The 17,849-nt window shown below is 39.4% G+C and overlaps 1 protein-coding gene and 1 long non-coding RNA gene across 2 annotated transcripts in view; one reads left to right on the forward strand and one right to left on the reverse strand.

Moving 5' to 3' along the window:
* The window catches only part of LOC109911229, a 205,032-nt gene extending 195,602 nt beyond the window's left edge, over positions 1-9,430 (forward strand). The window contains exons 13-14 of the mRNA XM_048609079.1: positions 7,010-7,241; positions 9,261-9,430. Of these exons, the coding sequence (XP_048465036.1) occupies positions 7,010-7,241; positions 9,261-9,353 (325 nt within the window). The 3' untranslated portion in view covers positions 9,354-9,430. The remainder of the gene's footprint in view (positions 1-7,009; positions 7,242-9,260) is intronic.
* Positions 1-17,849, reverse strand: part of LOC125485589 — a 32,458-nt gene that overhangs the window by 13,989 nt on the left and 620 nt on the right. The window contains exon 2 of the long non-coding RNA XR_007264303.1: positions 5,493-5,592. This is a non-coding gene — a long non-coding RNA (uncharacterized LOC125485589). The remainder of the gene's footprint in view (positions 1-5,492; positions 5,593-17,849) is intronic.

Genomic DNA, 17,849 nt, shown 5'->3' on the forward strand with positions numbered 1-17,849 from the left:
CTCTCAGATCCACCATGCCACTTTCATGATCCTCATGTATTCTCTGTTGCCACTTGCCCAACATCCACTATGTGGTGTACTCAAGAGTCATGCAATTGTGATGGGAATTATTTTTAATCATTACAGAAAAAAATCAGTGTAACAATCCCTGTGAAAACCAATTCAAACATACAATCATTGATACTGCAAACTGTGCAGTGGAACTTTTAACAATTGGCAATTAACTATAAAACATAACAACACGCTGGCCAATGTAAGGGGCAACTTACCTCCACAAGAGAGACCCCTATGATGAATCACTACATTAAACACAAATGTACATTTCAGGATCTAATCACGACATTTAAAGGAGCCAAAACATTTTACACTTTCCTTTCAAAATGTTCCAGGCTCATCTGCGGGCTTTCCCCAGTTGTCACAAATTTTATAAGGACTATTTTTTTTAGGAATTCAAAGAAGCTGCATCGTCACCATGAAAATGGTACATGGGAGGACATACATTTTTCCTGTGGTCCTCACAGTGTGGGTCTGATCTCAGAAGGTGTGCTTAAGATTTTTTTCACCAGGCCCTCCGACTTGTGAGAAAACCACACAAACTTGGAACTCAGCAGTGGAAAATTATTTTTCCTCTGACAAAAAAACTAAGTGCAGCAATTTGCAATCTGACTCCCACCTCAATTTGGTATTAAAAATTCAAGCTCCTCTCTTTACCATGAGGGATCAGAGACTTGTGAAATGAAGTTCTGTCCGAGCTTCTACTGTCCGAGGACAGGATCAGGTTTAGTTGTGATAACTGCAATGGCATTACAGCCTCCTGGCATTCACTGCCCTGACCCACAAATAAAGACTTGAAAAGACATTAGAGATCTTACACTAACCATTGAACCATATTTCAGAAAAAAAAACATTAAAGGAGATAAAATGAGAAGAAAATTTGTTTGACGATGGGGGAGGAGGGGGCTAGATGTAAAGGGTTTGAAGACGAAAGCGAAAGCGTTTTCTGTCATGTGCAACTAAAACTGATTATTATGATCAGATAAGATTGAAGAAATGTTTTTGAAGAAGCCCACGGATATAAGGCAGTGTGAAGAAATCAAAGAAAGGGATTTCAAATTCTAATCAGAAACACATGTAGACAACTTTTATAAAAAAGGTGATTGCAATAAAGTACTTAAAATTTAGAACGTGGTAGCTGCTGAAGTTTTTATAAATTGAGAACTCCAGTGTTGTTTGTGTTAGAGACTCTGACCTGGCATACTTGATTCAATGGACAATCTTTGACAAGATATTTCATTTAAAGAAATGTGTTGGAAGATGTATCATAAAAATAAAGGAAACTACTTCCTTGGCTAATAAATAATTCTTGTGATTTGGAATAAAATCTTATGCGTGTTTGAAACTTAAAAACTCACAGTCCTTCTGTCTTGACTTGCCTTTTAGTGCAGAAGAAATACAAAGGCAGGCAGCTTATCATGTTTGTCAGCAGTGATTGTTCAAGGGGATGGATATGTTACTGTCGCATGTGACAGCAGTTTTCATGGCAAATGCACCGTATGTATTCAGCCAAATGGCCATATCTCCATGTTGAAGGGAGCAGTCCTTAGTCAAGTCAAGGGAGACTGCCATTAATCAGAGGGTGGTGCCACAATTACTCAAGGGCAGCATTCCATCCCAGTCCAGGGGCTTGGACATGCTCGGACAGCTGCTCGGCGAATCAGGGTTTCAATACCATTACAGAGTGGGGAGTGGGCATGGTCAGTCTTCTAAGTCCAGTGTGACCAATCAAGGGATTAACGATAAGTCAGTCAAGGAGCTGCACAGATATCAGGAAGGGGTCTGGTCACTCATCAGTCAGGGCTTTCCTTCTGATACAGTGAGTGGCTGGGCTATGGTCAGTCCTGGGAGTCTGCTCACCAAAAATCAAGGAAGATCATCAGGAGCCAACACTGTGGTAGAGATGTTAGTTTTGAGGTTTGGAGGCCTCATACGGAGATGCAAAGAAGAAAATAATTGTGAAGGGGCACTCAGCAGAAAAGCGTGGGAGATAATAGTGCATTGGAGGATATGGTGAGGGGAGTAATTGACAGTTACCACTACTTTGGCTTCGACAGGGGCAGGGGCAATGCATCGTAATATTTGGCATGGCTAAGCTATAGTGCCAGCACTTCGTAGGTAATGTTGGGAGATGAAGGTATAATTTGGTATATTGGATGGGGATGTGTAGAAGCTCAGAGCTGATGGGGTTGACGCAATATACAAGGAAGAGAGGATCATGAAGGCTTTGGAGGATCACATAGGTTAGTATGCTGAGCCTGTGACTCACACTACAACACATGACCTGTGTGCCTTCTACCCTCATCTGAATGCTAAATGCGCAACGTAAATGAAAACGGCTGCAATCACATCTTTAGTAGTTGGTATATTTTTTTTTTCTATGCCTGAGCATGCAGGTTCTACTTGAGAGTGTTGTCAGGCCTTTCAATGGATAATTGCATTAATAAAGCACTTACACAGTACAGGTTGCCAAGATGTGGTGGTGCTGGTGTTGGACCAGGGTGGACAAGATCTGAAATCACACGACACCAGGTTATAGTTCAACAGGTTTATTTGAAAACACAAGGTTTTGGAGCCTCAGTCCTTCTTCAGATGTTAGTGAGAGAGGTAGTATCAGAATTTATAAAAGTGAAATGTCAAAATGTCATGCCACTGACAAGGATGTATTGAACAAACCTGTTGTTAAATCTTTAATCAGTTAGAAGGTTTTAATTGATTAATATGTATATGTAAATCTCCAAATTCCTTTCAAGCTACTGTCCTGAGAGAACGAAGGGTTTTATCAATGTAAAAAAGAGGTGACATTTTAGGTCAGACAATGCATGTTAGTACAAATTGAAGAGATCTTTAATTACAGTGCATACCCTGCATTGGAAATAAGTACTGTCTAAGTGTGTGGAATACAAATCCTGGCCACAAGCAACCTCGACCATGTCATTAGTTGTTACAGATTGATCACCGTCATCTCTGTGAAGTAATCATAGGCAACCATAAAGCTGTCACACAAATCACAAAGTTCAAGCCAAGGTCTCATAGGCTGCTCAAAGGCGAGGAGCTGATTTCCGCTCAATCTTGGACGGCATATATTTGTGGACATACTATTTGTATGCAGTGCTGCCTTCCTTGGGTGAGGGCTGGTATTGGTAGAGGATATCAGTTATTGGTCTGTACTTACAATCTTCAATTGTATTTGCATGGTATGGCTGTGCTGCATACATCAATAAGGTTCATTATGTGAAAAGGTTCAATTTGAGGCACTCTTTGGCTCCTCTTGTCAATTTCCCCAATGCCCCACTGCATGGAGAACTATGCTAAACTATCATTTATGAGTGATGTGAAGGGTTTTATTAGTAAGTTCATCTATCTGATGTGACTTGCCCCCAGTTTTTAAAATTACCTCAGTTAATTGTTCGCTCTTTTTGTTTTTGACACAGTCATTTGTGCACCACCTGAAGAATCAGACAGGGAAACAAGTATCAATGCCACTGTCTAACTCTCTCCCTACTTCATGCAATCAATGTCACACATCATGCATAGTCACCTGGAATATCCCAGGGCTACTTTTGACTGAGTCACATGTTCTATGAGAACGTGTAGAGAATCAAGATTGTGAATTCTAGCTGTGCCACTTGTGACAAATGCAGTGACGCTCAAAGGAAATAGCAGAAAATTTCCTCTGAAGCCAGTTGCAAGCAAGTGTACAGTGACAGTAACAGTATGTGAGCACACTAAAAGTACAAAGTGCTTACTTATAGCAATGCACCGATCAATCAAGTAAAAAGCAATGATCTTCTGTCATAGATGTGACCGGAGTTAAATTTTGTTCTTCCATCTCATAAGCACACCAGTGGCTTATTTGTTTTCGTCTTTCAAGTTTAACAGAATTTCTATTTGAAAAAGAGTGGGGTAACATTGGTTTCCAGAACAGTGAAGCAAGCAAAATAGTATAGACTAGTTTACTGTTCAATGATGACTAATGTGCAGTTGAAAAGAGGAAAAACAGACAACCCAGAGGTGCAGATACATTAAGTAAGGGCAGACCAAAAAGTCAGTTCATGTTGTTAGCCTGAAATTCATGTAGACCCAGACTGTATTTGAACTTACAAGAACAGGGTCATGTAAATGCATAGCATAGGTATATTTCTCCACTATGTCACAATAAAGTCTTCATTGTAAACTCAGAAAGGGCATTCTGACTATTGAATCTTCACCCTATATTGACTGCAGCCTAACTGATCCTCTATGTTGCTATTCATTGGTGCTTTACTCTGCTTCTTCCTCGTCAGTATAATCACCTTATGAGTTTGCATCTGATTTTTAAGTGAATGATGCACTTAAAATGCTATCTGTTGACCAAAAGATTCGTTTTTCTTTCTTTGCGGAGACCAGATGAGACATTCTGAGGCAGTAGAATTTATACAGGGGTCTCCTCATATCCTGCTGTAACTTTGGGACAGCTTTGATGGAATTTCAGGGAAACAATTAAATCACCATTTTACAATTTATCCGACTTTACTATGTTTTTATTAATTCTGTACCAAATTTGACTTAGCAGATTGGCAGAACACTTGCGGAAATTCTGTGGTATGAATCGTAAGTATATTTGTCTCAGCTTGCATGGTATTGTCATTGCGGACTTGTTCACTGTGTATGGAAATTTTGTTGTAAAATATTCTTCAAAGTGAACAATATTTGATGAATGACACAGATACACAGACAAAACTAATTGTTTTTGACTCCTCCATTCCCACACTTTCAAATCCTTTCCAGCACTCCCTTCTCATTGAAAAATGATCTACTCCTAACAAATATTTGATCATATTGTTCACCAGTATGATGTACTTCCTGTTTTGCTTCCTGCAGTACATTCGCTTCCCTAGAACCTTACCAGTTTTTCATTTTTCTTGTCAGCAGCTTTCTCAACCAGTGCCCTCCTGACAGAGTGACTGTTTGCTTGGGGTACGAGCCTATGGTTCTGGGTGTCCCATATCATTTGCACTGGGGACCTTGGTCGTGAATGCTGGCAGGCTGTTTAACTGCTGGGGCCATCACCATTGTGCCTTCACCTGAAGTCCACACATGCACTTCTAGCAAAGTTTCCTGCAGAGCCATTGAGTGTGGAAATATGGCTTTTTTTTTTCTTCCATGTCCATGGGGACTGAGGCCGTTATACCTGACCTACAACCAGGGTTCTACTTATTAAATTGCCATCTTACTTTCTACCTTCTTGTCAAGATATCTTTGTGTTCGCACAAATCCCTAGCACATACTACATATCCTGCACTGTTTTACAATAACATTCCTGCTATACCTTCATGCTTCTTTTTAAATTGATTTCTTCCAGATCTCTTTGAAATCTATTTCTTATGAAGGTGTTCATTGCAGAATCATGCATTTTTAGCAAGTATACGTTACATTGAAAAATAAGCATTACTCACATTTCCTTGTAAAATAGTATGTTTAGTCCATTGCATACAAGTAGAGCTGACATCTCCATGCAAAAAAGGAAAATATGATTTTGCCAATGGCCTTGAAGCACTGAAGAAAAAATGTACAAAAACAATGAGAATATTTTGTTGCAGCTAAGCAAAACAGAATCAGCCTTTAAGCATAATCTATTTGTCTTATATCCTTTTATAGCCAATCAAAAGTTTAAAACAAATCCATCAAATAAGATGACATTTGCATTGTAAAAATGAAACATTATTTTTACAGCTTTGGGAAAAGTACATTCTAGTGATCAAACAGACTCTGACACTGATGATCCATTGAGGCCACCCAAATAATTAGCATTGTGTGTTTGAACATTTTGAAACATTATACAATAGGCCTGTCTGAAAATGTTGTTGATCAAACACTGCCGAACACAATTGCTTAAAGTTATGCTTACTTCAAGTAGTATTTTAAGCAGTTGTACAGACTTTCCGAATGGTGAACAGTGTGCAAGCAAATAAATGAGTGTTCCATGCGAACAGGGCAGTGCCTCCTCCCAACCACCCTGCTATGGCAAATGCTTTTCTTCACAAATTGGTGGATGATTTGCACATGATGGCTCTTGTTAGAATGCTTTATTACTTCCAGTTTAAAAACAGTAATTAGAGTCACCATTGTTCTGTGAAAGGTATCATTTTTAGCTGTAGGTTTGACTGAGATGTCAAAATTGCTATTTGTTTTTTTTAAGTTGCACTTAGAACCTTTTGGCTACTGATCTACTAGCTGATGCTTTTTCCTGCCAGTGAATGTATTTTTTATTGTCAGCTTTCACCATACAAGTCAAAAAAAACCCTTTGCATACAATAGAGAATTAATCGTCTGATTTCAGAACAGGTCAAGTGTGAGACTTACTTGTAGGTAGCAGGTGAACAGTTCTCATCCAATGTTCACGCAATAAGTCAAAAGCAAGGTGCGCACTAGAGCAGGAAACAATTTCACCATGTTTGATATTTAGCCTTAAGGCATACAACTTGTTCAGGAGGTGCTTTGTGGGAAAGAAAGAGTTAATTAAATTACCATATGCTTAATTTTGAATCCTGTCGTAGGCCTGTCAGGTAATAGGCAACATGCCTGAACTTGAGGCAGGAAATCAACTGTGCATTAGCTGTGTTTTGTGAGGAGGCATATTACAATGTGCAATTGAGTTGGCAACTCTTTAGAGAATACAGAGTTAGCTCCTACAGGTTTTGAAGCTCCATTTGATAGCATGGTGTCTGGATGGGTGAGATATTCTAGTGCTGTATAATAAGTGAAAAATTATTGTATGATATTAATGTGACATTAATTGATAGTTTGATTGACATAGAAAACACTAATGGATTTTGATTATGTGATAGAATCGTGAACATCTGAAAAAAGTAGCTTGATTTTTTTTCTGATTGTTTGTTTAAATTCTAAAACCTAACACCATTTGACTGGTTTAAGTTAACTTTTCATCCCCTTCTTCCTCCCATAACTAAAGGCCAAGGGCAAGAGAGCATGTAACTGTCACAGCCTATGACACAGTAACTGCCACCGTGCCTGAACCGTGTGCCGTCAGTCAATTCTTGCTGGATTCCTCAAGCACAGTCTCTGTAGATCAATGTAACAAATCAAAAAATGACACGGCACAACTACCATCAGCCCCTGGAGCTTGTAAACTCCAGTCGCCACAGGCAGGGAGCAGCTGGCAGAGGGAAGAGAAAAATGCTCTGGTGAGTCAATCATTGTTAAATAGCATCAACGGATGTTTCAGCAATCAAATCTGCCAATGAGTAAATACCTATGGGTGAACACCTGGTTTTTGTACTGAAAGGGTCACCTGCCATTGGCACAATTGATGCAAACCGAAGCTTATAAAAGTTTACGCACTCAGTGAACAAGCTTGAGAATCTTCTATATGGATGAATTAGGAATTTATCATCATTGTATTGTCATTGTGAAAGTATCATAATTTCCTTAATATTAATCTTATTTACAACAATACAAAACTTGGCTAAATGCCCATAGATTGTATTGTTACTTAAGGAGAAACATTTCGCATCATTTTATCAGTGTGCCTTCATACTCAGTAAAAAGCAAAATTATTTTCATGCCTTTAAGACATTCTTTGTGTATGAGCTGTGACAGTGTGTTGGCAATCTGCTCAACAATTGAAAAAAGCATAGCCAATCCTCATCCTGTCCTACATACACACCTTCACAAGGGACAGCAATAAGAAGCAAAAATTCAGGCAAATGGAGTCAGAGTTACAAAGTCAGCAGCACAAAGAAAATCTTTGGTCCAACCAGTCCATGCTGAACATAATCCAAAACTAAGCTAGCCCTACCTGCCTGCTGTTGACCCATATCCCTCCAAACCTTTCCTATTCATGTACTTATCCAAGTGTCTTTTAAACATTGTAACTATGCCCACATCCACCACTTCCTCAGGAAGTTCATTCCACTGTGAAGCACCCTCGATGTAAAAAATTTGTCCCTCATGTCTTTTTTAAATCTTTCTCCTCTCACCTTAAAATATGCTCCTCAGTCTTGGAATCCCCTATCATAGTGAAAAGGCACCAACTATTACCCCTGGTCGTACCCCTCATGATTTTATAAACCTCTATAAAAGGTGACCGCTCAACCTCCTATGCTCCGGTTTTAAAAAAGTCCCAGCCTTCTTTATAACTTAAACCTTCCATACGCGGCAACATCCTAGTACCTCACTTCTGAAACATCTTGAGCTTAATAATATGCTTCCTGTAACTGGACAACCAGAACCAAACACAATAGTCTGGAAGACAGCTCACCATTGCCCTGTACAACCTCAACATGTCTTCCCACCTCCTATACTCAAATAACAACAATGAAGGCAAGCATGCTAAGTGCCTTTTTAACCACCCTTTCCTTATGTGACGCAAACTTCAAAGAATTATGTACGTGAACCCCTAGGTCCCTCTGTTCTACAACATTACCCAAGGCCCAGCTATTAATTGTAGAAGTCCTGCCTTTGTTTGTTGTACCAAAATGCAATATCTCGCATTTAATCAGATTGTACTCCAACTGCCATTTTTCAGCACACTGACTCATTTTATCAAGATCCCTTTGTAATTTTAGAAAACCTTCTTCACTGTCTGTTTTCCCTATCCTTGCCCAGAGACACTGACCATTTGCCACCTCACAACTACCCCCAGCTGTTATGTTTCAACTGCTCCTACGGCTAAATCTGTTACTTCAACAGAGAGAGATCAGGGATAAAATTATTCCTTCCTAAATATTTTGTAATCAACCTGTTCAGAGATTTTATTGCATACTGGTGGGACTTGAACCCGGGCCTCCTGGGTTAGAGGTATGGACACTACCACTGCACCACAAACACCCAGTGATTACTTTCTAGCCTGTATCTATGTTATTACTACACCAGATACTGCCGTTTTGGATTGAACCTTTAATGGAGCCTTGCATAGTGTACATTCCTCAAAGATGATGTATAAATTTTACACCAAAAATAAAACAATGCTATGGGTAACTTGATTACTGGGGATGAATTTAAATGAAAGTCCTGTTGTGATCCTCTATATTTGAAAATAATGTGATATATATTGTAACTAGATAGATATTTCAGGTAAAAATATCTCAGTTTTAGCTTAAAGGAAAATTGTTGAGTGCTTTTGCTGGAGATTCAGTATGAAGGAAATTGAGACTTTTCTCTTAATTTTCTACAATAATAATGCACCTTATTTTTTTTTCCAGATATGCTGTCTTCATGGATCATGCAACCTTCTTATGTTACCAAAACAGTCAATGAATCATGCCTCATTTCTAAAATTCAGTCTTGCAAATTAAATAGAATTTTCTATAATAAGAGCTCAGTACTGTTTTGTTGTATCTGTACATGTCTGTCAGTCAATGTGGAACCATAGAGAAACAAACTCAAAGTTTGCACCTGGACAGGATGTTGGTTAGGCCCCTTTTGGAATACTGCACTCAATTCTGGCTACTCTGCCATAGGAAAGATGTTGTATAACTTAAAAGGGTTCTGAAAAGATCTGCAAGGATGTTGCCAGGGTTGGAGAGTTTGAGTTATAGGGAGAAGCTGAATAGGCTGGGGGCAGTTTTCCCTGGAGCATCAGAGACTAAGGGGTGACTTTAAAGAAATTATAAAATCATGAGGGGCATGGATAGGGTGACTAGTCAAAGTCTTTTCCCCAGGGTAGGGGAGTCCAAAACTAGAGGGCGTAAGTTTAAGGTGAGAGAGGAAAGATTTAAAAGGAACCTAATGGACAACATTTTCATGGCAAGAGTGGTGTGTGTGTGGAGTGGAGTGAGCTGCAAGAGGAATTGGTGGAGGCTGGTACAATTACAACATTTAAAATGCACCAGGATGGGTATATCAATAGGAAGGCTTTAGAGGGATATGGGCCAAATGCTGCCAGATAGGACTAGATTAATCCAGGATACTTGGTCGGCTGGGTGAGTTGGACAGAAGGGTCTGTTTCCATGCTGGATATCTCTATGGTTCTATGGCTCTGTAACTGACAAATCTAGTGTTATAGTATTAATTCTGATGGACAAAGAAAATCTGAAACTCCACTACATTGTGAATGTAGTTATTTTCAAATCAATCAGTTCATGGATGTTATGACACACCTCTGGAGCAGGTGGGACTTGCACCCCAGCCTCCTGGCTCAGAGGTAGTGACACAGCCTTTACAGAAGAGCGCTTAATGTTGTGAATATACCTGTTTGAAGGTAACAACAAACACTTGAATGGAGTTGTGAATAGTCTGATACTGATTACTACTAATTTCATTCTGGCCTAGCAGAATCTTGGCCAAGATTATCTGGGAAAAAAAAGAGTCAATTGACTCAATTGAAATTCTCCAGATGCTGACAGCATTTAACAGAGCTAATATAGGAAAGTTGTTCAACAGGGTTAAGAGTGTGAGTGCTAACAGCAAAAGTTTAAAACAAATACATTAGGATCAAATCAGCCTGAACTTCGAAAAGGAAATTGAATTGTGGAATAGTTACCTGTAATTTCATTGAAGTAGACCATTGATATTGATTCAACAGATAATTAAACCTGTTTTTGGAGACAAACTGGATTGAGGGACATGATATAAGGCAGATAAGTGAAACTAAGTTTAATCAAACAGGGACAGGTTTGTTGAAATGTAAGTGATCTTTCGCTGTCCCTAAGAATTCTGACATTTATCTTCAATGGATGAAAGAGGTCAGCAGTGAGCCTTAGTGTTAGTGGGAGTTTTCATGGTTAGGTGGGATCTGTACATAAAACAAAATAACCTCCACTAACCAGAATTAGAAAAAAGTACCAAAAGTAAGTAATTTAATGCAAATAATAAATACCATAAATACCAATGAATCCACCCATTATATTTTAAAAGTGATTTTGCACAGACCAAAAGCAAGGTCAGAACAGTTGCTACTAAGAGAGTCAGAGTCACAAGAGTCATAGAGTCATACAGCATAGAAATAGACCTTTTGGTCCAACTCGTCCATGCCAACCAAGTTTTCAAGACTAAACTAGTGCCACTTGCATGCATTTGGTCCATATCCTCTAAACCTCTACTCTCATGTATCTATCCAAATGTCTTTTAAATGTTCTAACTGTACCTGCATCAGCCACTTCCCCTGGTAGTTCATTCCACATACAAACCACCCTCTGTGTGAGCAAGTTGTCTGTCAGGTCCCTTTTAAATCTTTCTCCTCACCTTAAAAATATGCCCCCTAGTTTTGAACTTCATCACCTTAGGGAAGAAACCTTTGCTATTCAGCTTATCTGTGCCCCTCATGATTTTATAAATCTTCATAATTCACCCCTCAATCTCCTATGCTCCAGTGAAAAAAGTCCCAGCCTACCCACTCTCTCCTTTTAACTCAAACCCTCCAGTCCTGGCAACATCCTGGTAAATCTTTTCTGAACCCTCTTTAACTTAATAATTTCTTTCCTGTAGAGAAAAAAATGACAATAAATACAAAGAAAGATATAACAAAGGGCACGTGAAGAAAATGCAAAAAGATGCTAAAGAGGAAGTGGTTAGAGTGTCTGTACTGTTGCAGTAAAATGTCCATACAATTATTAGTTTCTAAGATGACACTTAGTCTTAATAAGCAATAATGCTCATGTCCATTTTATCTTGCACTAGTAATTTTGAGACCAAAAGGGACTAGGTAAATTGGAATATAACTGGATAATGAAGGATTATGAGAAAGATATTGAAGTTGATTTAACCAAGATTAGATCTTCTTTAAAGTTTAATGAGTCCTCCTTTAAACCTTGTGTCCTTTGCATTGACTGTATATACCCAGCCATAAATCGGGCCCAGATATGATTCATTTGTAATACAAATCCAAGCTTCTGTCAGAGGGTCTTTTAATTGAAATATTTTTTACAGTTAGTTTCCTAGAGTCTGTACAGGTACAATAAATGCTGTTAAATCTTCATTATTTCATGGAATTAGAAATGATTATTTGAGTAACTTCACTGATCTCCTATTTGCAGAATTAATCTAAACATGAAGTAAGCTCTATTGTGTTTTGATTTCCTCCCTTTGATTGCTACAATGCTGAGAATGGGATCTCTGAATTTACTTGATTATTTAGAGTAGTTGGTTTAGGTGAATTATTAACATGTCAACACCACTTCTGCACATACATATAGTGGGGCCTACAGACAACAAAACAAATATCTGTTTGGATTCAACCCATTAACAGTTTTCGTTTCCTCATCTGGAAAATACGGTAGAAAATAATAAATATCTCAAGTTTTCAGACAAAGTAAACCAATGAGTCACATGCAGTATAGGTATCTACATCCATTTTATGCGCAGCTGAGAAGTGCACTTCTACAGCATTAATGTGATCCTTCTATTCTATGCATTTATGTCTGTCTTTGGTGACTTGAGCACATACCCACACTTCAGTGCTGTGCAGTGATGAGGAAATGCTGCACCGTAGGAATTACCACCTTTGAATGAAAAGTAAAAGGAAAGGACAGGACTTCAATTTACCATTGTTTATTTCAGATTCCTCTTACAATCTTGCGGAATTGGCTGGATAGGATAATGTACTTCTAGATATATTGTGCATGATTCATTAGTGCAAAGAGTTGCAGATCAATATGAATCTGTGAAAGATAAATAGCAGCAATTAAGTGGGAAATTATCCATAACCATCAGGATTCCTCTTTTTTTTTGACATATTGACACATACTCAAAAACATTGTACAGCTGCCGAAAAAGAATAGAGTCATGGAGATGGGCAATTGGCCTTCTATCCCAACATGTCCTCACAGCACCTTCCACTGCAACTGCAGAAGGTGTAGCACCTACCTGTTTACTTCCTCCCTCTTCACCACCCCAGGGCCCAAACACACCTTCCAGGTGAAGCAACGCTTTACCTGCACTTCACTCAATCCAGTCTACTGTATTCATTGCTCACAATGTGGTCTCCTCTACACTGGGGAAATGAAGTTCAGACTGGCTTCCCAGGACATCTACATTCTGTCTACAAAAAAGACCCTGAGCTTCCAGTTGCCTGCCACTTCAACACATCGCCATGTTCTCTGGCCAGGATCTCTATCTCAGGCTTGCTGCAGTGCTCCAGCGAAGCTCAGCACAAGCTGGAAGAACAGTACCTCATTATCCACTTGGGAACTCCGCAGTCTTCTGGACTTAATATTAAGTTCAACAATTTTAGGGCTTGAGCCACCTTCTCCCAATGTCCTTACCCCAACCCCTATACACCAGGCTTTGTCATCACATGGGCTGCTACCACAAACAATCCATTGCCAGCTACTAATAGTCCCCATTAGCAGCTTATTTGTTCCTCCAGACTAACCTTTACCTACTCTTTTGTCTGTCCAGCGGTGTTTCTGTCTCTTTGGGCTCCATCTCTACCTATTGTTCACTCTCCCTCAACCCTATCTTCTGCATAAATATCAACCTTTTCCTAGCTATCATCAGTTCTGAAGAAGAGTCATACTGGACTCAAAATGTTAATTGTGCTCTCTCTCCACAGATGCTGCCAAACCTGCTCAGTTTTCCCAGCAATTTCTGTTTTTGTTTCTGATCTCCAGCATCCACGGTTCTTTTGGTTTTTCTGTTTAATTGGCTTTCTGTGCTGTTTTTAAACTGGTTGTTCAAATTAAGTATGCATCTTCAATGTGGAAAAAATGTGTGGATGATTGATGAAGCTATTTCAATTTATATGAACAAATTGGGACCTTTGTTTTCAAAAGAGATATGTCGAGGTCAAACATGTGTTTTATGATGCTGGAACAGATATGAAGGGCCAAATGTATACATTTGTGATACAATGAAATTGCAGATGGAAATTTGTTAAGAAATAGGAACAGTAATCAATATCTGAAAAGATCTCCAACTCTGAGTTAGAATCAAAGAGTACAAACAGTTTAACTGATCTGGATAATTACCCAGAAAACATTGGACAGAAAAATCCTAACCACTAGTAACCATATAAGTGATGATCCATTCTGACACCCTCACACCCCGATTACCTGCTTGAACCCATGACTACCCCAACCCAATCAGGCTTGCCCCCTACCTGACTAACATCAAAACACCTCACCCACCTGCCAACCTACTTCTTTACCCATTCTTAAACATTTCTTTCTCTCCATGGACTTTCAATCAAGCTTTGGTCTAGTGGTATTATCGCTGGACAATTAATCCAGAGACCCAGATAATGTTCTGGGGACCCAGGTTCGAATCCCACCACAGCAGATGGTGGAACTTGAATTCAACAAAATATCTAATGATAACCGTGAACCCATTGTCAATTGTCAGAAAAACCCATCTGGTTCACTAATGCCCCTTAGGGAAGGAAACTGCCATCCTTACCTGGTCTGGCCTACATGTGACCCCAGACCCACAGCAATGTGGTTCACTCTTAACTGCCCTCTGGGCAATTAGGGATGGGCAATAAATGCTGCCCTAGCCAGCGACGGCCTCATCTTGAGAATGAATAAAGAAAAAAAAAATTGCCTGAATGTGGTAGCTAACCCCCAGCAAAAAGTTGATTTGACTTCTGAACAGCTTATTTGTGCTCGACTGAGCGGTTTCTGAAGGATCCTCCAATGGAAGATTGCTCAGAAAAATTGGGGAAAAGTGATTTTTTTTTCTATGATTAAGGTTGGAAAATGAGTTTCTGGGATTGACCAAAATATACTTAGGCCAATATATATCCCTCTAACAGGATTAGACAGGGTACATACCAGAAAGATATTCCTGATGACTGAGCAGTCCAGGACCAGGGGTCACAGCCTAAAAAAAATCATAGAATCCCTATAGTGCAGATAGAAGCCATTTGGCCCAACACGTCTGCACTGATCCTCTGAAGACACATGTACTCCTGCATTTCCCATGGCTGATCCACCTGGCCTACATATCCCTGGACAATACGGGGTAATTTAACATGGCTAATCCACCTAACCTGCATATCTTTGGTCTGTGGGTAGAAACCCATGCAGACAGAGGGAGAATGTGCAAACTCCATACGGTAACCCAAGGCTGAAATGGAACTTGGGTCCCTGGCACTGTAAGGCAGCAATGCAAACCACTGAGTCATCATGTCCCCCTATGGAGTAGTGCAGCAGGGAAGTAAAAATACGGAGGAGGCCATTTAGAACTGAGATGAGGAGAAATGTCTTCACCCAGAGAGTGGTGAGCCTGCGGAATTCTCTGCCACAAAAAGTGGTTGAGGCCAAAACATCGAATGTTTTCCAAAAGGAGATAGATATATTTCTTCAGGCTAAGGGATCAAAGGGTGTGAGGCAAAAGTGCAATAGGGTAGAGGTGGATGATCAGCCATAATCATATTGAATAGAAGAGCAGGTTTGAAGGGCTGACTGGCCTACTCCTGCTCCTATTTTCTATGTTTCTATATCATTACACATTTATAGAAGGAAATAGGAGAAGCATGAAACCCCAGGAAAGGGTATGACAGAACAGAGTCCCACCCCATTTCCATCACCACTTAGCCTGGAAGAAAATTCATGGAAGAAGGTCAGGAAATTGCAGCAATGCCTTTTATTATGAAATGGAGAAAATCTATTTGGACTTAGAACAGAAATAACAATATGTAGCAGGAGTCAATCTTCCTAAATTTGGAAACTGGAATTAACTTGAAATTTTATAAAAGCCGAAGTTTTTGTAAAATACACTATTAGAGTTTTTTTCTATAAAAATAAGATTACATTGCAATGTATAGCTTTTTTATATTCTTTTCGAATGTTTCTTTTTTAGTCACATACTGTATTTATTTACTTAAAATGGATATTTTCATTAACAGGAAACTTGTTTTCGGTATCAGTGCTGTAGAACTATAATTTAGGTGGGTCATGCAAACATCCAAAATTTTAAACACCTATAAAACTGCTCATTTCAATTTGAGCTTGAATTGATATTTAGAGGCCACATTCTATCATGACTATGACAAACTATGGATAGGATTTCAACTTTTGGGACAAGGTCCCAAATATTAAGGGTCATATGGAAGTCCTGACCATACACAATGCCAAGGATATTCACCTGAATTAATGGCCTCAGGGCAAATCTGTTTCTGATTAAGGATAGCACTGATTCTTGAAGCTGGACAGGTAACATGTGGTGCAGTAGTACTATCCCTACCTCTAATTTAGGAAACCTGGGTTCAAGTATCACCCTGATCCAGAGAGGTGTCATAATATCTCTGATAAAATGGTGTAGAGCTGGATGAACACAGCCGGCCAAGCAGCATCAGAGGAGCAGGAAGGCTGACGTTTCAGGCCTAGACCCTTCTTCAGAAGAAGGCCCTAGGCCCGAAACGTCAGCCTTCCTGCTCCTCTGATGCTGCTTGGCCTGCTGTGTTCATCCAGCTCTACACCTTGTTATCTCAGATTATCCAGCATCTGCAGTTCCTACTATCTCATAATATCTCTGAACAGGTTGATTTGAAAATTATAATTCTTGAAGCTGGAGGGCTGATGGAATGTCCTCAATATGGAAAGAGCTACAGCCTGCCATTCATTTTGAGGTGCTTTCTCAGTAACCTATCAAATTACCCCCAGCTGCCTGACCACTATTCCTGAAGTGATCCCCTACCCATCACCAGCCTATGGACAAAGAGGTGGCCACATAGGTGGGGTTGGAGGGGGGGGTGCATGGATGAAAGCTGAAATGAAATTGGGAGAGTTAGGCCTCTAGCCTATCACTGGGAGGCTACTTTGAGCAGTTGACCTGTTTCTTACACCATAGCAGGATCAACAGACTGACTGGAAAATTCCAGTTGGCCTCTGATAATTGTACATAATTGGCCTGCTACTTCCCTTAATTGGTTACCCGTGCTTGCAGATAGGTAGATCCCCTGCTTCAATCTCACTCTAGGGAAATGATCCAGGAATAGGAAGGTGTTGGCAAATTGACATTGTGACCAGGAGCATGAATTCACCCATATTCGCCTCATCTGCCTCCACTATTGCCCCCATATTGGGGTTGAAAATACAGCCTCGGGCTTTGCATCAATGAATTGCAGAGTTCTTTGTACAGGCCACAGTATTGCCAAAGCCTCTCTGAGATGTTAATAGTATTATAGGTAGATTTCTATTTCTAATTGAAATATAAAAATAATTACACATAATGGTATAAACAGAATGCCCAATGGAGAAACATGGAATACTGAATTTATTCCACTTGTGGGAAAGGGCTTAATAACTCATCTGTAAATTTTACGCTTGGGAATGATCAAACCTAACACACTAGTGCAATAAGTTCTGTATTGTACAGTTCCCAATTGAGTAACCTGTACTTATAGTACAGCTGCACATTTACATCTGTTTTGAATTTGCAGCTATTTTCGGTAAATATTTCAGGAAAAAAAAAAGGTGAGGTGGGTAATAGATTTAGTGTAAACTGTTACATTGAGCTTGATTTCTTTAAAAAAAATGATTGCGTACATGGTATTTGCTCCCAAAGGGCTACCTTTCAGGATATGAAAGAATGCACTTGAAATGGAACTGTTGTGAATCCTCATTGACAGGGTCTGTATATGACATCAGTTGGATAGCTGCCTAGAGAATTTTGGAGAACTAGGTCTTAATCTAAGAAAAATATGTTGTAAATATCTCATGTCAGGTAGGAAACTTTTTTTTCCAACTTAGCTAGTTGATAGTAATTGCATGAGAAGTACTTTCCGATACTTACCACATACTTTGAGTTTAAATGGTATGCTTGCCATGATCCCAGTTCAGAACTGAGAAAAAAACATCTGAGTGTTTTAGCACTATGTTTTACAGCACTATCATAACACAATATAGGAGTTA

Source organism: Rhincodon typus, chromosome 20 (genome assembly GCF_021869965.1).
Source record: "Rhincodon typus isolate 14 chromosome 20, sRhiTyp1.1, whole genome shotgun sequence".
In the NCBI taxonomy this organism is placed as follows: Eukaryota; Metazoa; Chordata; class Chondrichthyes; order Orectolobiformes; family Rhincodontidae; genus Rhincodon; species Rhincodon typus.